The sequence below is a fragment of the Labrus bergylta genome, chromosome 20 (assembly GCF_963930695.1).
Source record: "Labrus bergylta chromosome 20, fLabBer1.1, whole genome shotgun sequence".
In the NCBI taxonomy this organism is placed as follows: Eukaryota; Metazoa; Chordata; class Actinopteri; order Labriformes; family Labridae; genus Labrus; species Labrus bergylta.
Window position 1 is genome coordinate 13,376,402 of NC_089214.1, and position 19,222 is coordinate 13,395,623.

Here is a 19,222-nt window from a genome sequence, read left to right on the forward strand (position 1 = left end):
CAAGGCCCACCAGTGACAAACAGCCCACACTTGGGGGAAAACTGTAGATTATTCTGAATACTAATGGAAATATGCCTTGCATTTAATTGCAGTAAACGCAGATATTTTAAAATGGGGGCATTTAAAACCTGAACTATAGTATGTCTAGCTTGGTTGGCATTTCACAGGGTTGTCTTAATGTGTTATCATTAGCTTAAGTTATGCTGACTTAAATTGACCGCTTAATACTGTAAGTGCTGCTTATCTTATTATCCTGAATATTTCCTCTTTCTTGTCTGTGCAGTGCCTCTGCAGTGTTGGTTGCCAGTTTGAGTTTGACTGCAGGGGTCAGCAGAACACAGTTATCATCCCGTCTGTTTGTATCAGCAGCTGATTCTGATGGAGCTTTCTTTGGATCAACAAACTAGTCAGTCAACCTAACATCTTAATCACAGTTAATATACTTGGCTGACTATGTTTAAAATTATATTTAATGTTATGTGCTCAGGCTACTTTGTGGAATGAGAGTACAACCAAGACGGCAAACACACCCTAACACTGTATTATAAAAAGTGTTTTATATTTGCCAAACCAGATAAACAGTATGAAAGCTGAATACACTCAGGGACACATGGCTGTACAATTACACTCTTAGGCACACATACACACCCATAACATTGAAAAATACTTTCACCCTGAGGCATGTCACACAAATCATTTTTAATAAGTGTCTTTTCTCATTTGTCATTTGCGCTAATCTGTAAATCTTAGTACATAGGTCCTGCAATGACTTCAATTTAGATATTTTAAAGTACTCTTTATTTAGCCTACATTAGCACGTTTTCTTCAAGGTTGCTACAGTTAGTACAGTTTCTGTTTGTCTAATTTATATGTTTTAGAATCAGAATCAGTAGGCCGATTGAGGTTTCCTGCCTTGAGTTTAATTGTTGTTGTTGTTGTTTTTTGGTGCATCATAGTCATCAGAAATAACAGGGAATAACACTAAAGCACAAGTGTTCTCCTACTGTTGAAAAACTTATAGGAATAAAATTAACTAAATTAAAAAAATAAAGGAAAATATTAACAATTCATCCATAACTTGTATAAAAAAAACAATAGCCTAGGTCAGTGTTTCTCAAATGGGGGTACATGTACCCTTAGGGGTACGTGGCAAATGTGATTTGAGAAAAGTTGCATCACAACAAGCCAATTTATTGTTTAAAGGAAAATCCATACACTGATTTAAGACTTTATTAACAGCATTTGTTCTCTATGCAACATCAAATAGGGCACCATTTCCAACTTGAGGATATTCATTTATAATATAGCTTTATGTGCAGAGCCTCCGTCTGTTGACGTGAATTGTTCAGCGAGCAAGCAGATATAAAAAATAAAAAAAACAGGTTGTTGAAACGAGGTAACGAATCAGCTGCTGAAAAAATATTATTGGGGGTATTTGGCTGAATAAAAATTCTGAAAGGGGGTACACAAGCCCAAAAAAAAGTTTGAGAATCCCTGGCCTGGGCTACTTTGAACAGAATGAGATATGTTGCAAATGCATTGTATGAAACACTGAGGAAATGTGGCTTTCTAAGCTCTTTGTAGTTCAAATGTTCCTATTTTCTGCGTCCGTTGAATTTCCAGACGCAGTCATCTTTTGGTATGACATGTTTATATGTGTGTGCACCTCTGAAGGCTGATACGATAAGGAAACATTCACGTCAATGGAGTGGACACATTGGGAAGAAGGCGAAACAGTGGCGCCCTCTGGTGGAGACTTTTTTCAGCGGGAAGAGAGGACGCAGGTCCGGTTGTTATGGTGAAGCATTTCCCCAGAGGGGCCGGTCAAGAGAGCAGGAGGAGGAGAGGAGAGGAGGACAAGCAGCTCATTCAGTTTCACTAACGCGGAGCAGCTCAGGAGCGACTACTGAACAGGTAAGATATTTACACATGTTGTTTTCCAAACACAGTATGTTGTTATCGTACCTTCGCTGCAACTCAGTTAAAGTAAGTCGTCGTTAAGAAACATAACTGTCCCTACACGAGCTGCCGTGTAGCTGAAAGGTGAGCTAACCTGAGGCTACGGTGACGTTAGCGTGACTAAATGTTTTTTTTTTTGCTTCTTTAGTGTTCTTATAACTTGTTTTACCGAGTAAGAGTCGCCCCTATTGGATAAACACTTGCTGGTATTAACTCTATCTTTACACTGGTGAATGGAGCCAGGTAGCTTAAACGAGCTGCTGTCGTTACCTGTCAGACTAGCCACCTGTTGAGCTCGTGTGTTGACTGCCAGGTGTGTTAGCTAATCGGCTGCTCACACTTTAATCCCGCGCTGTGTTGGACAACAAGAAAGTAACACATCCCGATATAAATACCATTTGAAACTTACTTACTTTGATCAAAATGTCAGAGTTAAAGTAACACGGAAGTTAAAGCCTAATTTATACAGTTTAATGTAATCCATGAGATGATAGACAACACAATCAAAACATCACATGTATAATGACTGATATCTACTTTTACATTACAAGCTGAAGTACATTTAAGAATATTAATATTGCATAATGCCAATTCTATAGTAAAAGGATTTTATTGAATTATTACCATGCATTGTTTGGTGATTAGGTCAAAAAAAAAATAACAGAAACTTTGTTGTCAAATACATTTTCCATACACAATTAAAGCAGCTCAGGGCTCCAGTAAGGTTGTACAGTACAACATGCTGGTATGGCAACTATTGGTGTCTTCTATAGAGTGGAAACAAGCGGCTTGTTTGATTAATTGATAAGCCAGTTGCTCGAAAATGAATCAGAATTAATCTTGATCCCGATCAATTATTTGTCTCACAAAAATGTAAGTCACTCTTTGGCTCCAGTTGCTTTGGTGTCAGGATTTGCAACTTTTATTTGTTTTATGTTAAAGTTCAGTTTATCACATCATAGTCATGTATCGTGACAGATTATTCAAAGACACAAGAAAAAGTAATAACTAGTAGTTGTCATTAATCTTGTTTGTCCAGATGTTGTTTACCGCTTGATTACTCAGTGACTATTTGAGTTTAACATTACATTACCATATTATTAACCTAAATAAACTCGGTCGTCTATTTTTGTCAAGCCAGCCTTGCTTGTGTTGCGCACAAGTATTACCATGTGTGGTCAAAGTACTTGTTCAAGGCATTTCCTGAGTATGTGTAGTCAAATATTTGCAGGTTTCCTAATACAGACCAAGATTAGCTGGTGGATATGCAGTGTTAACAGAACGAACACAGTCAGGAGGAGATCACAAAAAGGTTAGATATAATTTCAACAGTGTACTTATAATTTAATGGACTGTAACCCTGGTGGTCAGATTGCAAGGAGGCACATTAACTGAACTAAGATTCATGTTAATTGGATCATAGATCAACTTAACAAGCACTTTAATAGTAACTAGTAAGAAATCTGAACCCAGTGAGAAATTTTGAGGTTGTCATTGTAGAAATATTTTTTGCCCATTCTACTTTTTCTTCATGATAAAAGGTCAAACATTTTTTTCAAAGCATTTGGCTCTCTCCTCTACATTCCTTCTTTCGGAAACTCCCTTTTTATTTTTTCTCCATCTTTTCCCGTCGAGGTATATCTCCACCTTTCGTTCTTATTAAATGTGTGCGATCCTGCAGGTGGATGTTACAGTGTACATCATCTCATCCTGTGGGATCCATCTAAAGATTCCTTATTCCTCTTTTCCTCTCCACCTCTGTGTCTGCGTGATGTGACCCTACTTCCTGCTTTAGGAGCAGTCAGAGGAGTTTTACGTAGGCTGTCTCCTCCCCATCCTTCCTCCTCCTCCCCATATTCTACTCTATCTCCTTTGCATTCTTTCCTCCACATCCTCTTGCCCTCTCATTTCATATCCTGTCTTCCAGAAAAAGCAGCAGTAGCAGCTCTGTCTGTTTGTCTTTATAACCCCAAATCTGTTTGCAAACCATTTCCAAATCCGTCTCCTTCATACTACATGCACGCACACTATCTGTTTTTCCCCCATAAGCTCTTTCTCTGGCTCTGCCCTGGCTACACTGGCATTACTGAAATTGCTGAGTGATTATACGAAGCAGCTCAAACCATTACACATGACAGGACTTAATGTGGCTATTTTTTTTCAAGTAGAACACCCTCCTGCTTTCTTTTGCAGTCGTTCTGTTTTGTTCTTCCTTTAGGAACTGAAACAAAGTTATTTCACTTTTAACCAGAGCCAAATGGTTTTCTTTGTTTTGTTTCATTGAATACTAATCAACAAGCAGATTCAGCTGAGCTCCACTTTAAAATAAACCCAAGTGGCACAGGAACATAAATAAACTTCCTTTCTGAGTATTAGGCGGGCACGGCCACTTGGCATTTGTTCAGATAGCAGACGGGATCATTCCTGAACCATCAAAGCTGTATTGACTCAGCATTGTTTGATTCAATGAAAAGCAACAAACAGCTGACTAATGTCATCCCATGATGGTAAACCATGAATTTAGCACAAAGCACAAGTTGCCTATTTCTCAAGCGTAGCCAGATTTAAAGCTGAGCAGAAGTTTTAGCTAGTGTATTATTTAAAGTTCAGTCACAAGCTTGTACACACAGGTACCACCCCCTCGTGTGTGTGGGTGTGTGTGTGTGGGGGTGTGTGTGTTTTCATAGGGATCTATTCATCCAAGCTGTTGAATGAAAGTTTGTGTTCCTCTGCTGCTGCAGACAGCCCTCCCTGTTAGGTCATTAGGTGGAAAGACCCAGAAGTCTACAAATGTCAGATTGATGCAGGGACATTTTTCCAAACACACAATATGTAAAGTCATGTTCCATGCCATGCTGGAGTTTGTACTATACCAGTGATCTCACCTCGTCTTTTCCCGTCTGTCTGACTCAGAGAATCACAAGGTTTTCACACAGTCACAGCCACCAACAAATTCCTCATATATGTGCAGGGGTTTTATAAGAATCAAGTGTAACCAGACTAGTGCACTGCTCAAATTTGAAGTTTCATCCACTGATGGCAGACAACAAGTTCTCTCTCAGCCTGTTGGACTAGCAGGTATGGACTATTGATTTAAGTGCATATCTTGTGTTTATTTTCAGTATACTTCAAATATTTTTGACTGGGCTTAATGTGCTAGGAGCTAAGATAATATGTTGCCTGTAGGTGTCCACTCTTGGTACCAGTTTGCTGCGTGTGAATGAGGTGTAGTAGGCTGATTAGTGTCAGACTGCACGCTGAGACTGACTGAGCTGCTAGACTGTCACACCAAGACAGCCACCTTATGCTGAGAGGATCTTTAACCTGTTTTTCTCTTTCTTACCACATCCTAGCCTCCTTTACCCTGTTTAGCTCTGTACAAATGATGGCCATCGGCTACAGTATGGAGGAGCATGCTCCTTTCAGACACAGTGGACTGTAGGGTTCAAGATAGGGTAAAATTAAAAGAGACTTTAAAAACACTTGTGCTAAATATTCCTTTGCACAAGGGGAACGGTAGAGGGAGGAGACAAAACAAGGTGACTGACTTACACTTGTGTGCACACAGTGGGAGATTTTAACAGTAAGTACACAAAAACTTACCTGTAGCCACCTGAAGCAAGCATCCCCCATAACTTGTCATGTTATTTTATGTTTTTATTGTATCTGTTCAATTATCATAGACAAGGCGCTGACATAAATTAGGTCTGTACGATATGAGAAATTATGCAATGTCCAACTGCATTGGTCAAATATTGTGATAACAATATGGTTTGTGATAAATAAACAACAGAGTGCACATAAACTAACTCACAGATTAACTCATTAACTGTGATTCGACATGTCCGTCCTGATTCCAAAATAAATCAAATGTGCGCATGCTGAGTGAGAAACCATTGCTTTTTTCGAAAAATATTTTTCTAATTCTCTGCAAAAAATTAGACTTTTGCAATGTGTTTGTTACAAAAGCTCATATCACATTAACAATGAAATTGTGTTTAATTGTGCATCCCTAACATGTTTTTACTACTGGTCTCGGTTCAGCTTTAGAATGTCCTGAACAGCAAACACATCAGTGCAACCTGTCTTTGATGACATGCACGCTTTCTATGACCCTTACTCGGGTCAGTAAAATTACTATTAGGCGGTAAATAAAACGTCATCATGATGTATTCAAATGCACATCAAGAAAAGAAAATGTAGGTTTTGGCAAGAAAAATAGTTGATTGGAGGATACACTTATTTTGTCAGTATGGACAAAACATACAAAATCGTTATGTCCCTTTTATAAATTTGACCTTTTTTTGTTCAGGCTCCTTTATTGGCTGGTGGTGAGACCAATAAGTGCCACACAAACCTCTGAAAGAATTGAAGTGCTTGAAGTTGGGAGCTTAGATCCATTTAAGTAATATTGTGTGTGAAGATTTGTTAGGGGTTGAATATTTTTGATTACAGCTTGTCATATTTGAATCAAGATGAAAGCAAGGGGGGTGTTGGCACATGCAGTTATGGAGGTAGAGTTCTGCTTTAAGAAAAACAGAGTGTGTACCCAGATCTGTTTTCCAGTGGTGGAATTGGTGGATCATAGGCGAAACAACAAATGTTTGTTTGGATCCGTTTCGGCTTTACGGGCAGACTGAATAGCACTAGCAGTCATACTGTCTGATCCTCAGCTCCATTCCCCATATACCCCACACTGATTGGCTTAGGCTCAGATTTGAGTTGTCTGTCTCACTTTGCTGAGACAGCTAATCAGGAAACATTGACCTTTGCCCTGTATGTGTGTGCATGTCAGTGTATTATGAGTGGGACAATGAGTGAATCCTTGTAAGCGTGACTTCACTTGTAATCCTACTACACAGCCCTTTTATCCTTTTTAAATCTCAGGTTATGTAATGAGTAGCCTAATTACTATTACTGCTGACCTAACAAGTGACCTGTCAGATGATTTTAATCGAGCCACATTCTATAAACATAACAGTGTAACAGGTGTAATCAAATTCAGCTTCCTGACACAAACCCCATTCGAAAAAGAAAGAAATTCAGAGAGTCTGTCTTTTTAAATGGATGTCTACACAACACCTTGTTTTTACAGTGAGCTCACAGTGAAAACAGCACTACCAAGTGAGCATAGATCCTACCGTTCCTTGAAGGGTGGACACATACAGTAAACCGGTTTTATTGTCATGAGCACATGAGCTTTAGTCGGCACCAAAGTAAAAATAGATGGTAACAATAGAGAAACACTAATCGTCTGCCCAGAATGTAATACATACTGTGGTCTCTAAGCATATTTATGTTTTGATGTGAAGTTAGATTGAGGTCTTTCAAAATCGACACCTAATTGTCCAATTTCACATAACATTACAAATCAGAGTAAGGTCATATTAAAGATACAAATTAGACATACTATATCTGTGAAAGGTGTTTAAATAAAGGCCTTCATGGTTAAAATTCCTGCCCCTGGACATTGGAAGTGTCTTGTTTGCAAAAAATAATAAAGCTTGCACAACTCCAGAAAAGTGCAGAGCAACAGATGTAGCCTATGACCATTAAAATCGGTATTAAATCACACTAATTTTTGTTTAACTTATAAAGTCTGATGTGAACAATAAAACATGAATCAAATAAAGCCTTATGGAAATAAGTCCTTTTTATAAGTGAGGGTAATTCTGAGCCACACAATACCAATGTATAAGACTGGGATCTTAATTCCACTGATCTTTCTGATCGTGTCTGGTATTATCCCACTAATACAGCAGTTAAGTTCCTGCAGGGATTTTGCCTATTACTCAAATCCTCTCTCCCTTTAAAGCCCCTTAAAATACCGCAAAACATGCTTCCTTTTTGTTGGTTAACAATGGTTGAAAACTTCTACTTCTAAAAGTAGAAAATTATAACTCAAGGATTTATTCTGCTAACCTTTTAAAATGAATATAAACTTCATGTAACCTTTTCCTTTAGAAGGAAACTCATTCAATGGAAAGTTGGCATTATGTATGAAGCTAAGTCTTGTCAGCCATGTCTCAACGTCAACACATGAACATTATGTCCAAGTTCATGTGTGTATTGTTAAATAGCCTAATGATCCTTGTAGTGGCCTGCCAGAGGGGGCATTAAGTTATTACCTCAATCCGAGGAAATCCTTACATTGTAGTTAGTGACAAAGGGTAAGAGGTCAGCAATGCTAAAAATAGAAAGGTGGGACAAAAAAAGAGAAGTCAAGACACATTGAAGTTGGGAGGCTAATGGAAATGGTACCGCAAAGGTTTAAATACGCATGTTAATGGACACGCTGTAATCCAGCTCCTCCATGATGGCACATCCATATGTGCGGTTGCAAGAGGGTTTGGTCAGAAACATGAATGCCAGTAGCCTGCCGGAATTCATTTTGCAGGGCTCTGGCAGTGCTCCTCCTGTTTCTGAGACCATGCTGGGTCACAGAAAACCTTGCAACCGACATGGTGTGCCATCCTGGAGGAGCTGGACTACCTGTGCAACTTTATGGTAGCCTCATGTCACCAGTAGTGACAAGGACACTAGCAGAACACAAAATTAAAGCGGAATCAGTCAGGAAGGATAAAGAGATTTGTCCTTGGCCACCACATGCAAAACCATTCCCTTTTTGGGGGTTGTCTTGCTATTGCCTTTCCGTTGCATCTGTTGTTACTCTCATTTGCACCAAAGCAGGTGAAATTGATCCACAATTGTGCAGCTCTGTCAGAGGCTCCACACTTTGCCCATGTGTGGAGACGGTCTGGAGCTATTTACACTTTATGAGGATGAGAGTTTTGTTTTTACTTCAAGTTGTGCTGTCCGTTCAGGGAGAAAGCTTTGTTTTAATGGATAAAAAAAGTGATTTTTAATGTGTGGGGCTTAAATTAATTAAATACATCAATGTTACCATTCCTCTAACTTAAAGCAGTGTTTATTATTCTGAATGTTTAAAGGTTCTATATGTAACTTTTTACATGTATAAATCGTTTTTTATCGCCCATTAATAAACAGTTAAAGGCTTTATATGCAAATTTTTTTGATCCAGCAGATGTCGCCCCTTGAGCACCAGCATGAAACCAAAACAACTTGCGCTGCATTGTTGTGTTAGCCTGCTAATGCTAGCGATCTTTATTATGGTCGTATCTTCACACTGCATGTAAATTTACCCGAAATGACCGTGATCTAGAAACGCTTACGTGACATTCAATTAAGCAGTTAGTACAGTATGTTATTCTTCTTTTCTCTAGTCCCTCAATTAAACAAGTTCTATACGTGAGGGGATGAGCTGGCCGGACCACTGACCTCCTCTGTAAACATTATGCCGGTATATATTCAGTGTTTTGCAGCGGATGATGATGCTCTTTTGTGTACGTACGAGCACGTATGACGAACGGCCTACGGTATCGCTACAAACGCAGTATTTTTGAAAGTTACATATAGCCCCCTTTAATGTAAATGGTCAGAATTTGTGTGAGTGTAGGCAGGATTGGACAAGCATGGTGCGGGTTGGATTATGACACGCACTACGGGAGCGAGTGGAAATGGTCAGAAATCCACGCGGAGCAGGCGGGGGTAGGATTCAGAAAACAGTCCGGCACAGGGCTCTAATTCAGTGTTCCTTTAATTTTGGATAAGTGTATTTTTATTGAGAGATGTTTATCCAAACTGTTTATCCATTGATTTTGGCTCTCACCCCCTTCTTGCATAACCAATGTTATCTATCTTTAAATACGGATGCTGGTTTGTCTCCTTATACCTAAAATATAGTAGACGCTTATTACCTTAGTATTTAGTGTAAGCTCCATTTGATCATTTTTTTTAGCATGGAATAAACGTGGCCTGCACTATACACTTTTATGCACCTGCCACACACCAAAGGAAAGAAAACAATGCTACATCCCTGCTCCTTTTTCCTTCCTGACACCTTAACCTGAGTATTGGGCTGATATAGAGTACCCCTCTGATATTAGTGTGAGAATATTTGTTTATTCTTGTGTCTTCACATTGAGAGTAATGTAAAAATAATTAAATAAGTCTTATTCCTTGGGTGTGAAAGCATACCAAGCCAATAAAACTGATTGTGATACTTGCTGTTACCTTATTTGTTGATAAAGAACCATACTTAGTGGGTTTTTTTTACCATACATAAAACATTTCTTTGAATCTGTGGCTTTTGTCTCATTGGGATGAAAATTAAAGAGGAACAGGATGAATGCGATCCTTTATGACTCATGCTGCCTTTGCATGTTGCCCAATCAGCTGATTTATGGAGCTCGTTGGTCTACCACCTCCCACCCTGTTATGTAGCTTGCTGCTTGCTGCAGTAGCTCTGTGGCCCAGGACTTCACTCTTGTCAGCCACTCTCTCTATCTCTGTGAGTGCCTCTCTTTGACCTTCCTCTCAGCGCTCACAGGCCCAGCCCTAAATTATAAATGAGTAGCCTGGAAAGAGGTGTGTGTGTGAGCGTGAGCCATGTAACTCACCTGGGAAGTTAACCAAAGGTAAGGAGAGGGCTGACCGAGGTTAGCAAGGTTAGTACTTTTCACTGAAACATGTCACAAAGCAGCGTTTTAACCTCATTCACATAACATCCGCCACTGAGTTTCTCCATACGTGTATGCCACAAAAAGAAGTGTGTGTCAGGCTGCAGGGTGTGTCAATCATTAATGAAAAGCGTCCCACCATCTCAGGTTTCCTTCAGGAGAGGAGTGGGAGAGGAGGGCATCGGGGGAAGGAGCTCAGGGGTTAAAGATAACAGGATTAGGAGAGCAGTGTATGTACATTATACTGTAACACAGCACTCCCGTTTTCTCTCCCTGTCCACAGCTACAGACAGAAGACAATGTTGTCAAGCAGCGACGCCTTCATATGCAGCTTTCTTTCCTCTGAAAACCTGCTGGAAAGTGCATCAACAACAAAACAAGTTGACTTTTAAATTGTCTCCCCTCAACACCAAGCAATATTTGAATCCTCTCTTTCTGCATCAAGTAACGCAGATGTTGTGTTACTGGTGTAGATGCCCCCTTTTATCATCACAACTTATCTTCTAAATTCTCAGAAGACTTGCCTGTCTGATGGACTTTGGACATACAGTTTGCAACTCCTTGGATTACTAACTGAGAAGGAGCACCTAACCCGGAGATAAGCTTGAATCTTTCCTTTCGTCCCCCCAGTGGAGTACTATTGATATGGATGGGAGGACTGACAGTTGGTCACAATCCACAGCTTGGATAATTACGTTTTGGATATATTTCTCTCACCTTTTTTTCAAGGCATCTTAAAAGTTATCATCTATAAAGATGGGAAAGAGACATTACAACTACTTCACATGCTGCTGTCTTCTAAAATCATGTAGATATCTGCCATCTGATTGCACAACATAAGTAGTTTTTTCACTATACTTGACATTTTTTGTTTGCTTTTTTAATGGAAAGTCAATTTTTCAGATAAACTGAATTATTTTTGTACTGTCCCACAGGCCCTAACATAGGCCTGTTTGGCCTTACAGAAGGGTCTCTTTTAGGGGGCACAAGGGAGGCATATGAGAAATCTGAAAACTTAATTTGAAACAAACAGGAATAGGAAAAAAGCCACAGTGACAGTTCTTAGTGTGGTGGTGGCATGGCAGCAGAACACGGCGAGCTGCTGGCTGAGATGGCCACCGTAGGGCGCCTGAGCGCCACAGAGCGCCTTAAGCATGCCCAGAAGCGCCGCGCTCAGCAGCTGAAGTCATGGGCACAGATGGAGAAAGATGCTACCCGAGGGTCAAGGGCCAAAGCAGACAAGAAGAAGAAGGCACGGACCACCAAAGTTAAGTTTCCTAACACAATCACCCTGCTGGACGCTGCTGCACGATGTGACCTGGACGAGGGTTAGTGGAATAATGCATACAGACACTCACCAATACACACAGAAAATCACATCAGTGGGCCAAATGAATGATTATTCAGCCAATTATTACTATTGAGGGATATCAGATACTCTAGTTCTGGGATATTCTATTCTATTTAGCCAAGCGGCCACAGAGGTCAAGGGAAACTGTGACGGCTTCATTTGGTTTAATTAAGTTCAATTGACCTATTTGCCTTTTTTGCTACGAACACCCTCATTAGAGGCATGCAAGGTGCTCTATTCAACATGGTATTCAAAGAGAGTTATTTATGCATAATTTATCCATGATACGTCACACTTTCTTTTTACAGTCAAGGCTTTTGTTTTATCAGTGTAAGCAGCAGGATCAGGGCTAATTATATCTGCAGATCTTTTCAGTTTATTGTTAACATACACACAGACACACACAATGGATTTAATCTTTTTATAGACACATACACAATGTACTAACTGTTGTAATGTTGTGGAAAGGACTCTGCCCAGGGGGTCAGTTATGATTCTGTATCCATGTGTGTGGGTTTTTGTGCTTCTTCCAGTGAGGGAGCTGTTAAACAGCGGTGTCAGCCCAGATCTGGTCAACGAGGATGGACTCACAGCCCTACATCAGGTATACACACACAGGGATACTTCAACCATTTGCATTAAGCTTTGTATCAATAGAAACCTGGTAGTATTTTTGAATGGTTGTGCATCCCGCCCTCATTATTCCCTGAGATGGGAAATCTTTGTATTTCTACGTCTGAGAAGGAGCTTCCAGTGATGCAGAATGACGATTTTTGCGTCACTGTTAGCTGTTGCGGTTAGCAGGGTGAAACTACAAGGCTAGTTCCTCATATTTTCAACCACTGAAACTACAGACCAATCACAGATCAGTGGGTGGGAACTCACTCCCAGAATCAAAACTTAACGTCCGCCATATTGCTTGGAAGCTATGCTAACAGGCTGTATGGAGAAAGCTGATTTCAGTGGGTGAAGTTTCCCTTTAAATTTAAAATTAATTAAGATTAAGTTTGGAATACATGCAGATTGCATTGGAATTGTTTATAAGCATCTAAAAGGTTTCCCAATTATTTTATAGGATTTTAAGAGTTAATAAAGAATTAAGAATCATGTTGACTTATTTTACCAATTTGACCTTTCTTGTGACAGCATTAACTCAGAGAGAAACAAATCTCCACAAAAATGTATATTTACAGTACTTTATATTAAGGAATCCCTCCTCCACTGGGGCCTTGTCTAGTCAGTCCCACTTTTCCCCCCACTACGACACCCATGATTTAAACTGACTTATTTTTCCTCTTCACATGTTACCAAATACGCATGCTACTCCAAATTCACGAGACGGGTATTTGTGTGCACAGAGAGCTCTTTATAAAATCAGGTGACTCTGCTCTACCTCTTGGAAAACTCTTTGTTTACACAGCAGAAGGCTGAGCTTTGCATGCAAATGAGCATGAGCCAGTGTATGAGTTGCCATCAATTTCAATACCTACAGCAAGTTTTCTACTGTTGTTCATGCATGTTTTGCACTCCCTTTTTCAGTATAATATGAATCTATAAATATCTACATTTGCCCCTTTTCCTCAGTGCTGCATTGATGACTTTGTGGATGTAGTGCAGTGTCTGCTGGATGCCGGTGCCTGTGTGAATGCCTGTGACAGTGAGCTGTGGACACCGCTGCATGCTGCTGCCACCTGTGGACACACTGGGCTGGTGCAGCTCCTGATTCAGGCGTGAGTTTTCCCATGACTAAAAACCGTTTACACTCTCTTCAGTCTCTGCACTGTTGTGCACCCTTTATAACATTGAGAAGTTTGTTCAGCTCTCTTTTCTGTTAAATAATTTTTATTGTTTGTAAAATGCTAGATCTTATGCTTTAGTCACAAATCTGTAGTTTGGTTTTTAAATTCAGCCAGTATAAATATCACTCCCTAGAGACTAACACTACCACAACACACAGCAATGGCAAGTGTAGCTGCTTTACATAAATGATGCAAATATGGCTGCAGCTTGATTCTAAAAGCACTTGGCTAGTAGATTAATATATTTTTTTTCCCCTCTATGTTTCTCTTTTTCCCTCTGTCATGATTCTTTTGATGTTGTGTGAAGCACTTTGAATTGCCTTGTTGTTGAAATGTGCTATATAAATAAACTTGCCTTGCCTTGAGTGGCTGAGTATATCAGGGTGTGTCACTGCATATAACTTTAATACAATTGTTTTTGCATATGTGTGCGTGTTTGCATGCTTGTGTGTGCGTTTTACTTCCAGTGGGGCTGACCTTCTGGCTGTCAACGCAGACGGTAACATGCCCTATGACCTCTGTGAGGATGAGGCCACTCTTGAGCTGCTGGAGATGGTCATGGCTGAACAGGGTCAGTAAACTGAGACAAATCAGACCCATAATTCAATACGTTTTAGTTTCTCCACCTGAAACATTCCTCAAAAGAAAAGTAGTTATCAATGAAAAAGTATACATTTTTAGTAGTAGATGCAAACTCTATATCAGAGACGGTCAAGAAACTGAGCTGGTATCTTAAAGAAGCTTCAGTTTTTAAGAATGACCAGCTGTCTGTAAAGGCTCATATCCAGTTTGCTACTAAAAGCTGAAGGTATTCACAAGATTTTACTTTAAAGCAAGTCTTACTTTTGTATTTTTACCTGCATAGCCATTCGGAGCAACATTTCCATCTACTTATCCTCTCTCTTAATCCTGAAGGTGGGAAATTAAAGACCTTTTGTTCTTTCCACATTATGCAATGTGCCGTTCCAAAAGTCTGAACTGAATTAGTGACGAAAGCTTTCAGATTTTCTGCGCCTACACAGAGGTCTTCATTTATCACTGTGTCTGTAAAGCTTTTAAATAGTGGTGCCTAAGGCAGGATAGGCACTGGGCTGAGTTATCTATGGGTTTTTAAACTTTTATCTTAAGAACCTGATGTTATTTATCACTTATTTTTCTGTTCATTAATATTCAATTTTTTAAATATGAATATCGTTAAATGTTTTCATTTTATAGTTGCTGCATGTGTGAAGAGCCCAAGACAAATTTTGCACTTTGTGGAAAATAGTAAATCTTGAAAGTTTCAATTATAGTCATCATTGAAACACATTCAATCATTTTGTGAAATCTGTTGAGTCTAGTGTTCTTTAACCTACTGAAGGACTTTGCTAGTTTATTGTTCAAACTATGTTGTATTTTTGGCCAGATCTCCTTTTTAAAGAGATCTCTGATCTCAATGTGACAAACCTGGTTAATAATATTTACATGAAAAGATGAAGCTCTTAAGTAGCATTTCTTTGATTGTAATTTGGTTCTTTGCGCTCAAAAACATTTTGAAGATTCCCCAGAAGAAAAATTATGTACGGGAGAAAATGAAGCGTTCTCCTAATGTGTCAGTCACATTTGATATCAAGTGTTACACACTGATGACTCTGACAGATATGCTCTCACACTGATGGTGTCTGTGTGCTAACTGGTATCATATCTTTTGTTTGTGTAGGTATAACTCAGGATCGTATAGATGAATGTCGAAGGGCTAAAGAGGCAGCCATGCTGACTGACATTCAGGCTCTGGTTCAGAGTGGAGCGGACTTAAATGCTCAGGATGATAATGGAGCTACACTGGTGAGAGAGAGAAATGTGTTTTAAGTGGTAGATTTGGATGGGACAGGTAGAGGGCTTTGAGCACATTTGTGATATCGGAGTGTGTGTGTGTGTGTGTGTGTGTGTGTGTGTGTGTGTGTGTGTGTGTGTGTGTGTGTGTGTGTGTGTGTGTGTGTGTGTGTGTGTGTGTGTGTGTGTGTGTGTGTGTGTGTGTGTGTGTGTGTGTGTGTGTGTGTGTGTGTGTGTGTGTGTGTGTGTGTGTGTGTGTGTGTGTGTGTGTGTGTGTGTGTGTGTGTGTGTGTGTGTGTGTGTGTGTGTGTGTGTGTGTGTGTGTGTGTGTGTGTGTGTGTGTGTGTGTGTGTGTGTGTGTGTGTGTGTGTGTGTGTGTGTGTGTGTGTGTGTGTGTGTGTGTGTGTGTGTGTGTGTGTGTGTGTGTGTGTGTGTGTGTGTGTGTGTGTGTGTGTGTGTGTGTGTGTGTGTGAGAAACACTTAAATACAAAATGTTAAATTATCTTCCAACAGCTCCACACAGCGTCTGCTAACGGCTACACATCTGTGGCGGAGCTGCTGCTTGAGCACAGGGCTCAGGTGGAGGTCAAGGACAGTGATGGCTGGACGCCGCTACACGCTGCCGCCTGCTGGGGACAAGTGAGTGCGGCAAACCAACCAAGACACACAAACCTTGCACCCTTCTATTTAGCCCATCAAAAGTGTTTTGTGTTTTATTTTCATAGATCCAAATGGTGGAACTGTTGGTGGCCCATGGAGCAAGTTTAAACACAAAGTCTGTCCTGGAGGAGACTCCTCTGGGTGAGAAAATGAAGGCTTTTGAGGTCCTGCGTCACATTTCACTTAGATAATTTCAATAGCAGTGTGTTACACCTTTGGATTATATTACTATTCCATTATAATACAACTCCTGAGTTTTGATTATTGAACCCAGTTCTTGAAAGTATTCATTGATAGCTTTCTTATTAGGATCTTTCCACTTCTACCTTCTCTATCTGACCTTTGCTGCTGCTCTTTCAGATGTGTGTATGGATGATGAGGTCAGAGCCAAACTGATGGACCTGAAGCACAAACACGATGCCATCATGAAGAGTCAGGACCGGCAGAAAGGCACGCTGCAAAGACGAGCTTCCAGTGCCGGCAGCAGAGGGTGAGAGGGGACTTCACGGGTGGATACAGAGGGTGAAATATAAGATATTGGTGCTGCTAAGTCCTTTACTCATCTCTCTCTCTCTCTCTCTACTGTTTGTGTATACAGTAAAGTGGTGCGTCGTGTCAGTGTGAATGAGCGCTCCAGTTTGTATCGACGAGAGCATCACAAAGAGGCCATGGTGTGGCAGGAGCGAGGGCGGCAGCCAGAACCACAGGACGACGACGAGGACAGACAAACGGACAACGAGCTGCACCAGCATGCCACCATGGTAAGTTTTGGACATTTTTAAAGAATATTTCTTTTAATGTTTTTATTCATTTTTTTATAGGTTTGAAGCTAATCAATCTAACATGTGGTCCTCAGGTTTCTGGTGGAGAAGCCACGTCCCGTTTAGAAGAACTGGAGGCTGCAGACAGGAAAATAATGTCCAGTCTAGGTAATGGAGGGACCTCTGTTTCTCTGGCCTCCTCTGTACCAGGAGAGCTTTGGAGTGGTGGGGGTCTCATGGATCGCAGTGCCTCCTATCAGCTCAGCCCTGCATCTGGAGCCGGGTTTGGATCTGGTTCTACAGACAGGGAGGGGGCAGACAATATGACTCGGGAGAAATCTCACCACACCCTTGCTGATCTGAAACGCCAGCGGGCGGCTGCCAAGCTCAATAAGTACCCAGCACCTCAACCCCCACTGCCCCCCACTGTAGAGGAGCAACCTTCGGTTACAGCATCTGAGGTGACATCAACTCAGGCCCAGCCAGAGGTCCAACTGAGCTCCATCCCAGTAGAGGAGGTCTCCCCAAGTCAGGTGTACTTCACCTCGGCTAGCGGAGATCCTCCACTACTGAAACTTAGAGCACCTGAGGAGGAGCAGCCGAGCAATAAGGAGCCGTGCTGTGGACTCATGTAGACCTTTTCACACTCACACACACTTAACTGCCTACAGAGTAGAGAAACTGGCAGTGTTACACTCCAAAGTGGCAAAAAGCATATAAAAAAAAAAAAGACATGCTTGAAATGAATCTTTAAAGATTGTAGGTTAAGGCCACATGCCAATAACAGATGGATCCAAACAACATTTCAATGGACTGAGATGCGATCTTTGTGCTTATTCTACCCTGGACCCTATGATCAATACAAACTTAACACTGAAGGTCTTAGGACTGCTCTTCCTCTTTGAGAATTTATGGATCTTTGTATGTCAGGTGTTCACTTCTGACGCAGGAGAAATAGAGATTCCAGTGTTCAAATCTCAAACAAAGCTTTACTTTTCTTTGTTTATTAAATAACTTATTTAATTTCACTCCCACCAACAGTAGACATTTCACTGAAAAAGCTCTGAATCATGTTTAAGTTGAATATTTATGCAAAGCTGAATGAAATCAATCTGCAGTTTTTTTTAAATAATAATGATAAATGTTGTCTTTACTGGGCGCTATGAAGGGTGTATGTCTATCCTGCAAACATTTACATAATAATCAAGAGTTTTTTGTGGTTGGGAGAGTGCTTGCTCATTGCGGTTTCAGTTTACATTGTTGCTACTCTGAATTTACATATACACAATGACGTGAACAAGGAACGTGTCCTTAAAATACCTTTCTCAAAAACTGAAAATTTAATTATTTTGCCAGTGCACAAAAAGTCTACATTTCAATATTTGTAATGGTGCAATTTGTAAATTGAGTGGTTGTCTATAAAAGAACATGAGCTAATCTATATTTAAGTCAGTGGATGATAACTCAATCTTTCATTATTAATCTCAGTATTTCAATTTTTTCTACCCCTCAAATCACACTTTTTGTTCTAAATCTGAATATGACTAAGCGTGTACATTTCCTGTACCATATTTAAAGATAAGAGTCTAAAGATATTTATCAAAGAGATGATATATTGATTTTTTTGTATCACACCATTTAAACTTGTCATGTGATTATGTGTAAAAAAAAATTGTGTGCCTTTAGGTGGCAGATTTGTTATCGTTCTGCAAAGTTTGCACAAAGGTCCGTATGTTAATTTGGTGAGGTGTGGGATAAAATGATGTAAATCTCAGACATTTACTCAAACTTGATGTGCTGTCAATACACTCCAATTTCTCTTTTGCATTTGGTGATTTCTACTGAGCCCTGTTTAGGAAAACAAAATATAAAACATGTTTTCGAAAATCTTTTTTATTATTATTATTTTCATACACATTGTCTCATTTGTGGATCTTAGCATTAGAAAGCATGTTTATCATGTTCAGAGCATAGACTGTTAATAGTAAGGTTTAGAGATGTATGTCTCCATCTTGTGGTACAATTGAGCAGTTGCACATTTTACTCACTTGGGACTCCCCCATAGCCTTTTCTTTTCCCGTTGCGTCATGAAGCCACTCATATCACGCACATCTCAAGTGTCACCGCCTGGTCTGATCCATCTGCCAGAGCAGCACATGATCCACACAGTACACTCTACAGTACACTCAAGTTATAAAATTATGACAAGGAGGTTAAAGTGCATGAACCCTTGTTTCAGGTGGTAATAGAGTCATGAGCCACAGCCTTGCCTTATAAAATGTGTTTTAGTGTCTTTTGATCATGACACATTAAACCAGAACTTCAAACATGCACAAACAT

General features: G+C 40.1%; 1 protein-coding gene across 1 annotated transcript; it reads left to right on the top strand.

Annotated features, from left to right (window-relative positions):
* Positions 1–1,784: 1,784 nt before the first annotated feature.
* On the top strand, positions 1,785–18,769 carry ppp1r16a (protein phosphatase 1, regulatory subunit 16A). Its single transcript, XM_020653030.3, has 11 exons — positions 1,785–1,914; positions 10,783–11,827; positions 12,384–12,454; positions 13,435–13,580; positions 14,117–14,220; positions 15,349–15,473; positions 15,975–16,100; positions 16,187–16,262; positions 16,482–16,611; positions 16,720–16,882; positions 16,978–18,769. Exons 2-11 carry the CDS (start codon positions 11,578–11,580, stop codon positions 17,515–17,517), a joined length of 1,731 nt encoding a protein of 576 aa, XP_020508686.1. The 5' UTR covers positions 1,785–1,914; positions 10,783–11,577; the 3' UTR covers positions 17,518–18,769.
* Positions 18,770–19,222: the final 453 nt, after the last annotated feature.

Excerpts from the sequence above, each read along its gene's own strand:
- ppp1r16a (XM_020653030.3), top strand. The coding sequence starts at position 11,578 with ATGGCAGCAGAACACGGCGAGCTGCTGGCTGAGATGGCCACCGTAGGG. Across the intron at positions 13,581-14,116 it reads GTGCAGCTCCTGATTCAGGC|TGGGGCTGACCTTCTGGCTG; the intron begins GTGAGTTTTCCC and ends TTTTACTTCCAG. Across the intron at positions 15,474-15,974 it reads ATGATAATGGAGCTACACTG|CTCCACACAGCGTCTGCTAA; the intron begins GTGAGAGAGAGA and ends ATCTTCCAACAG.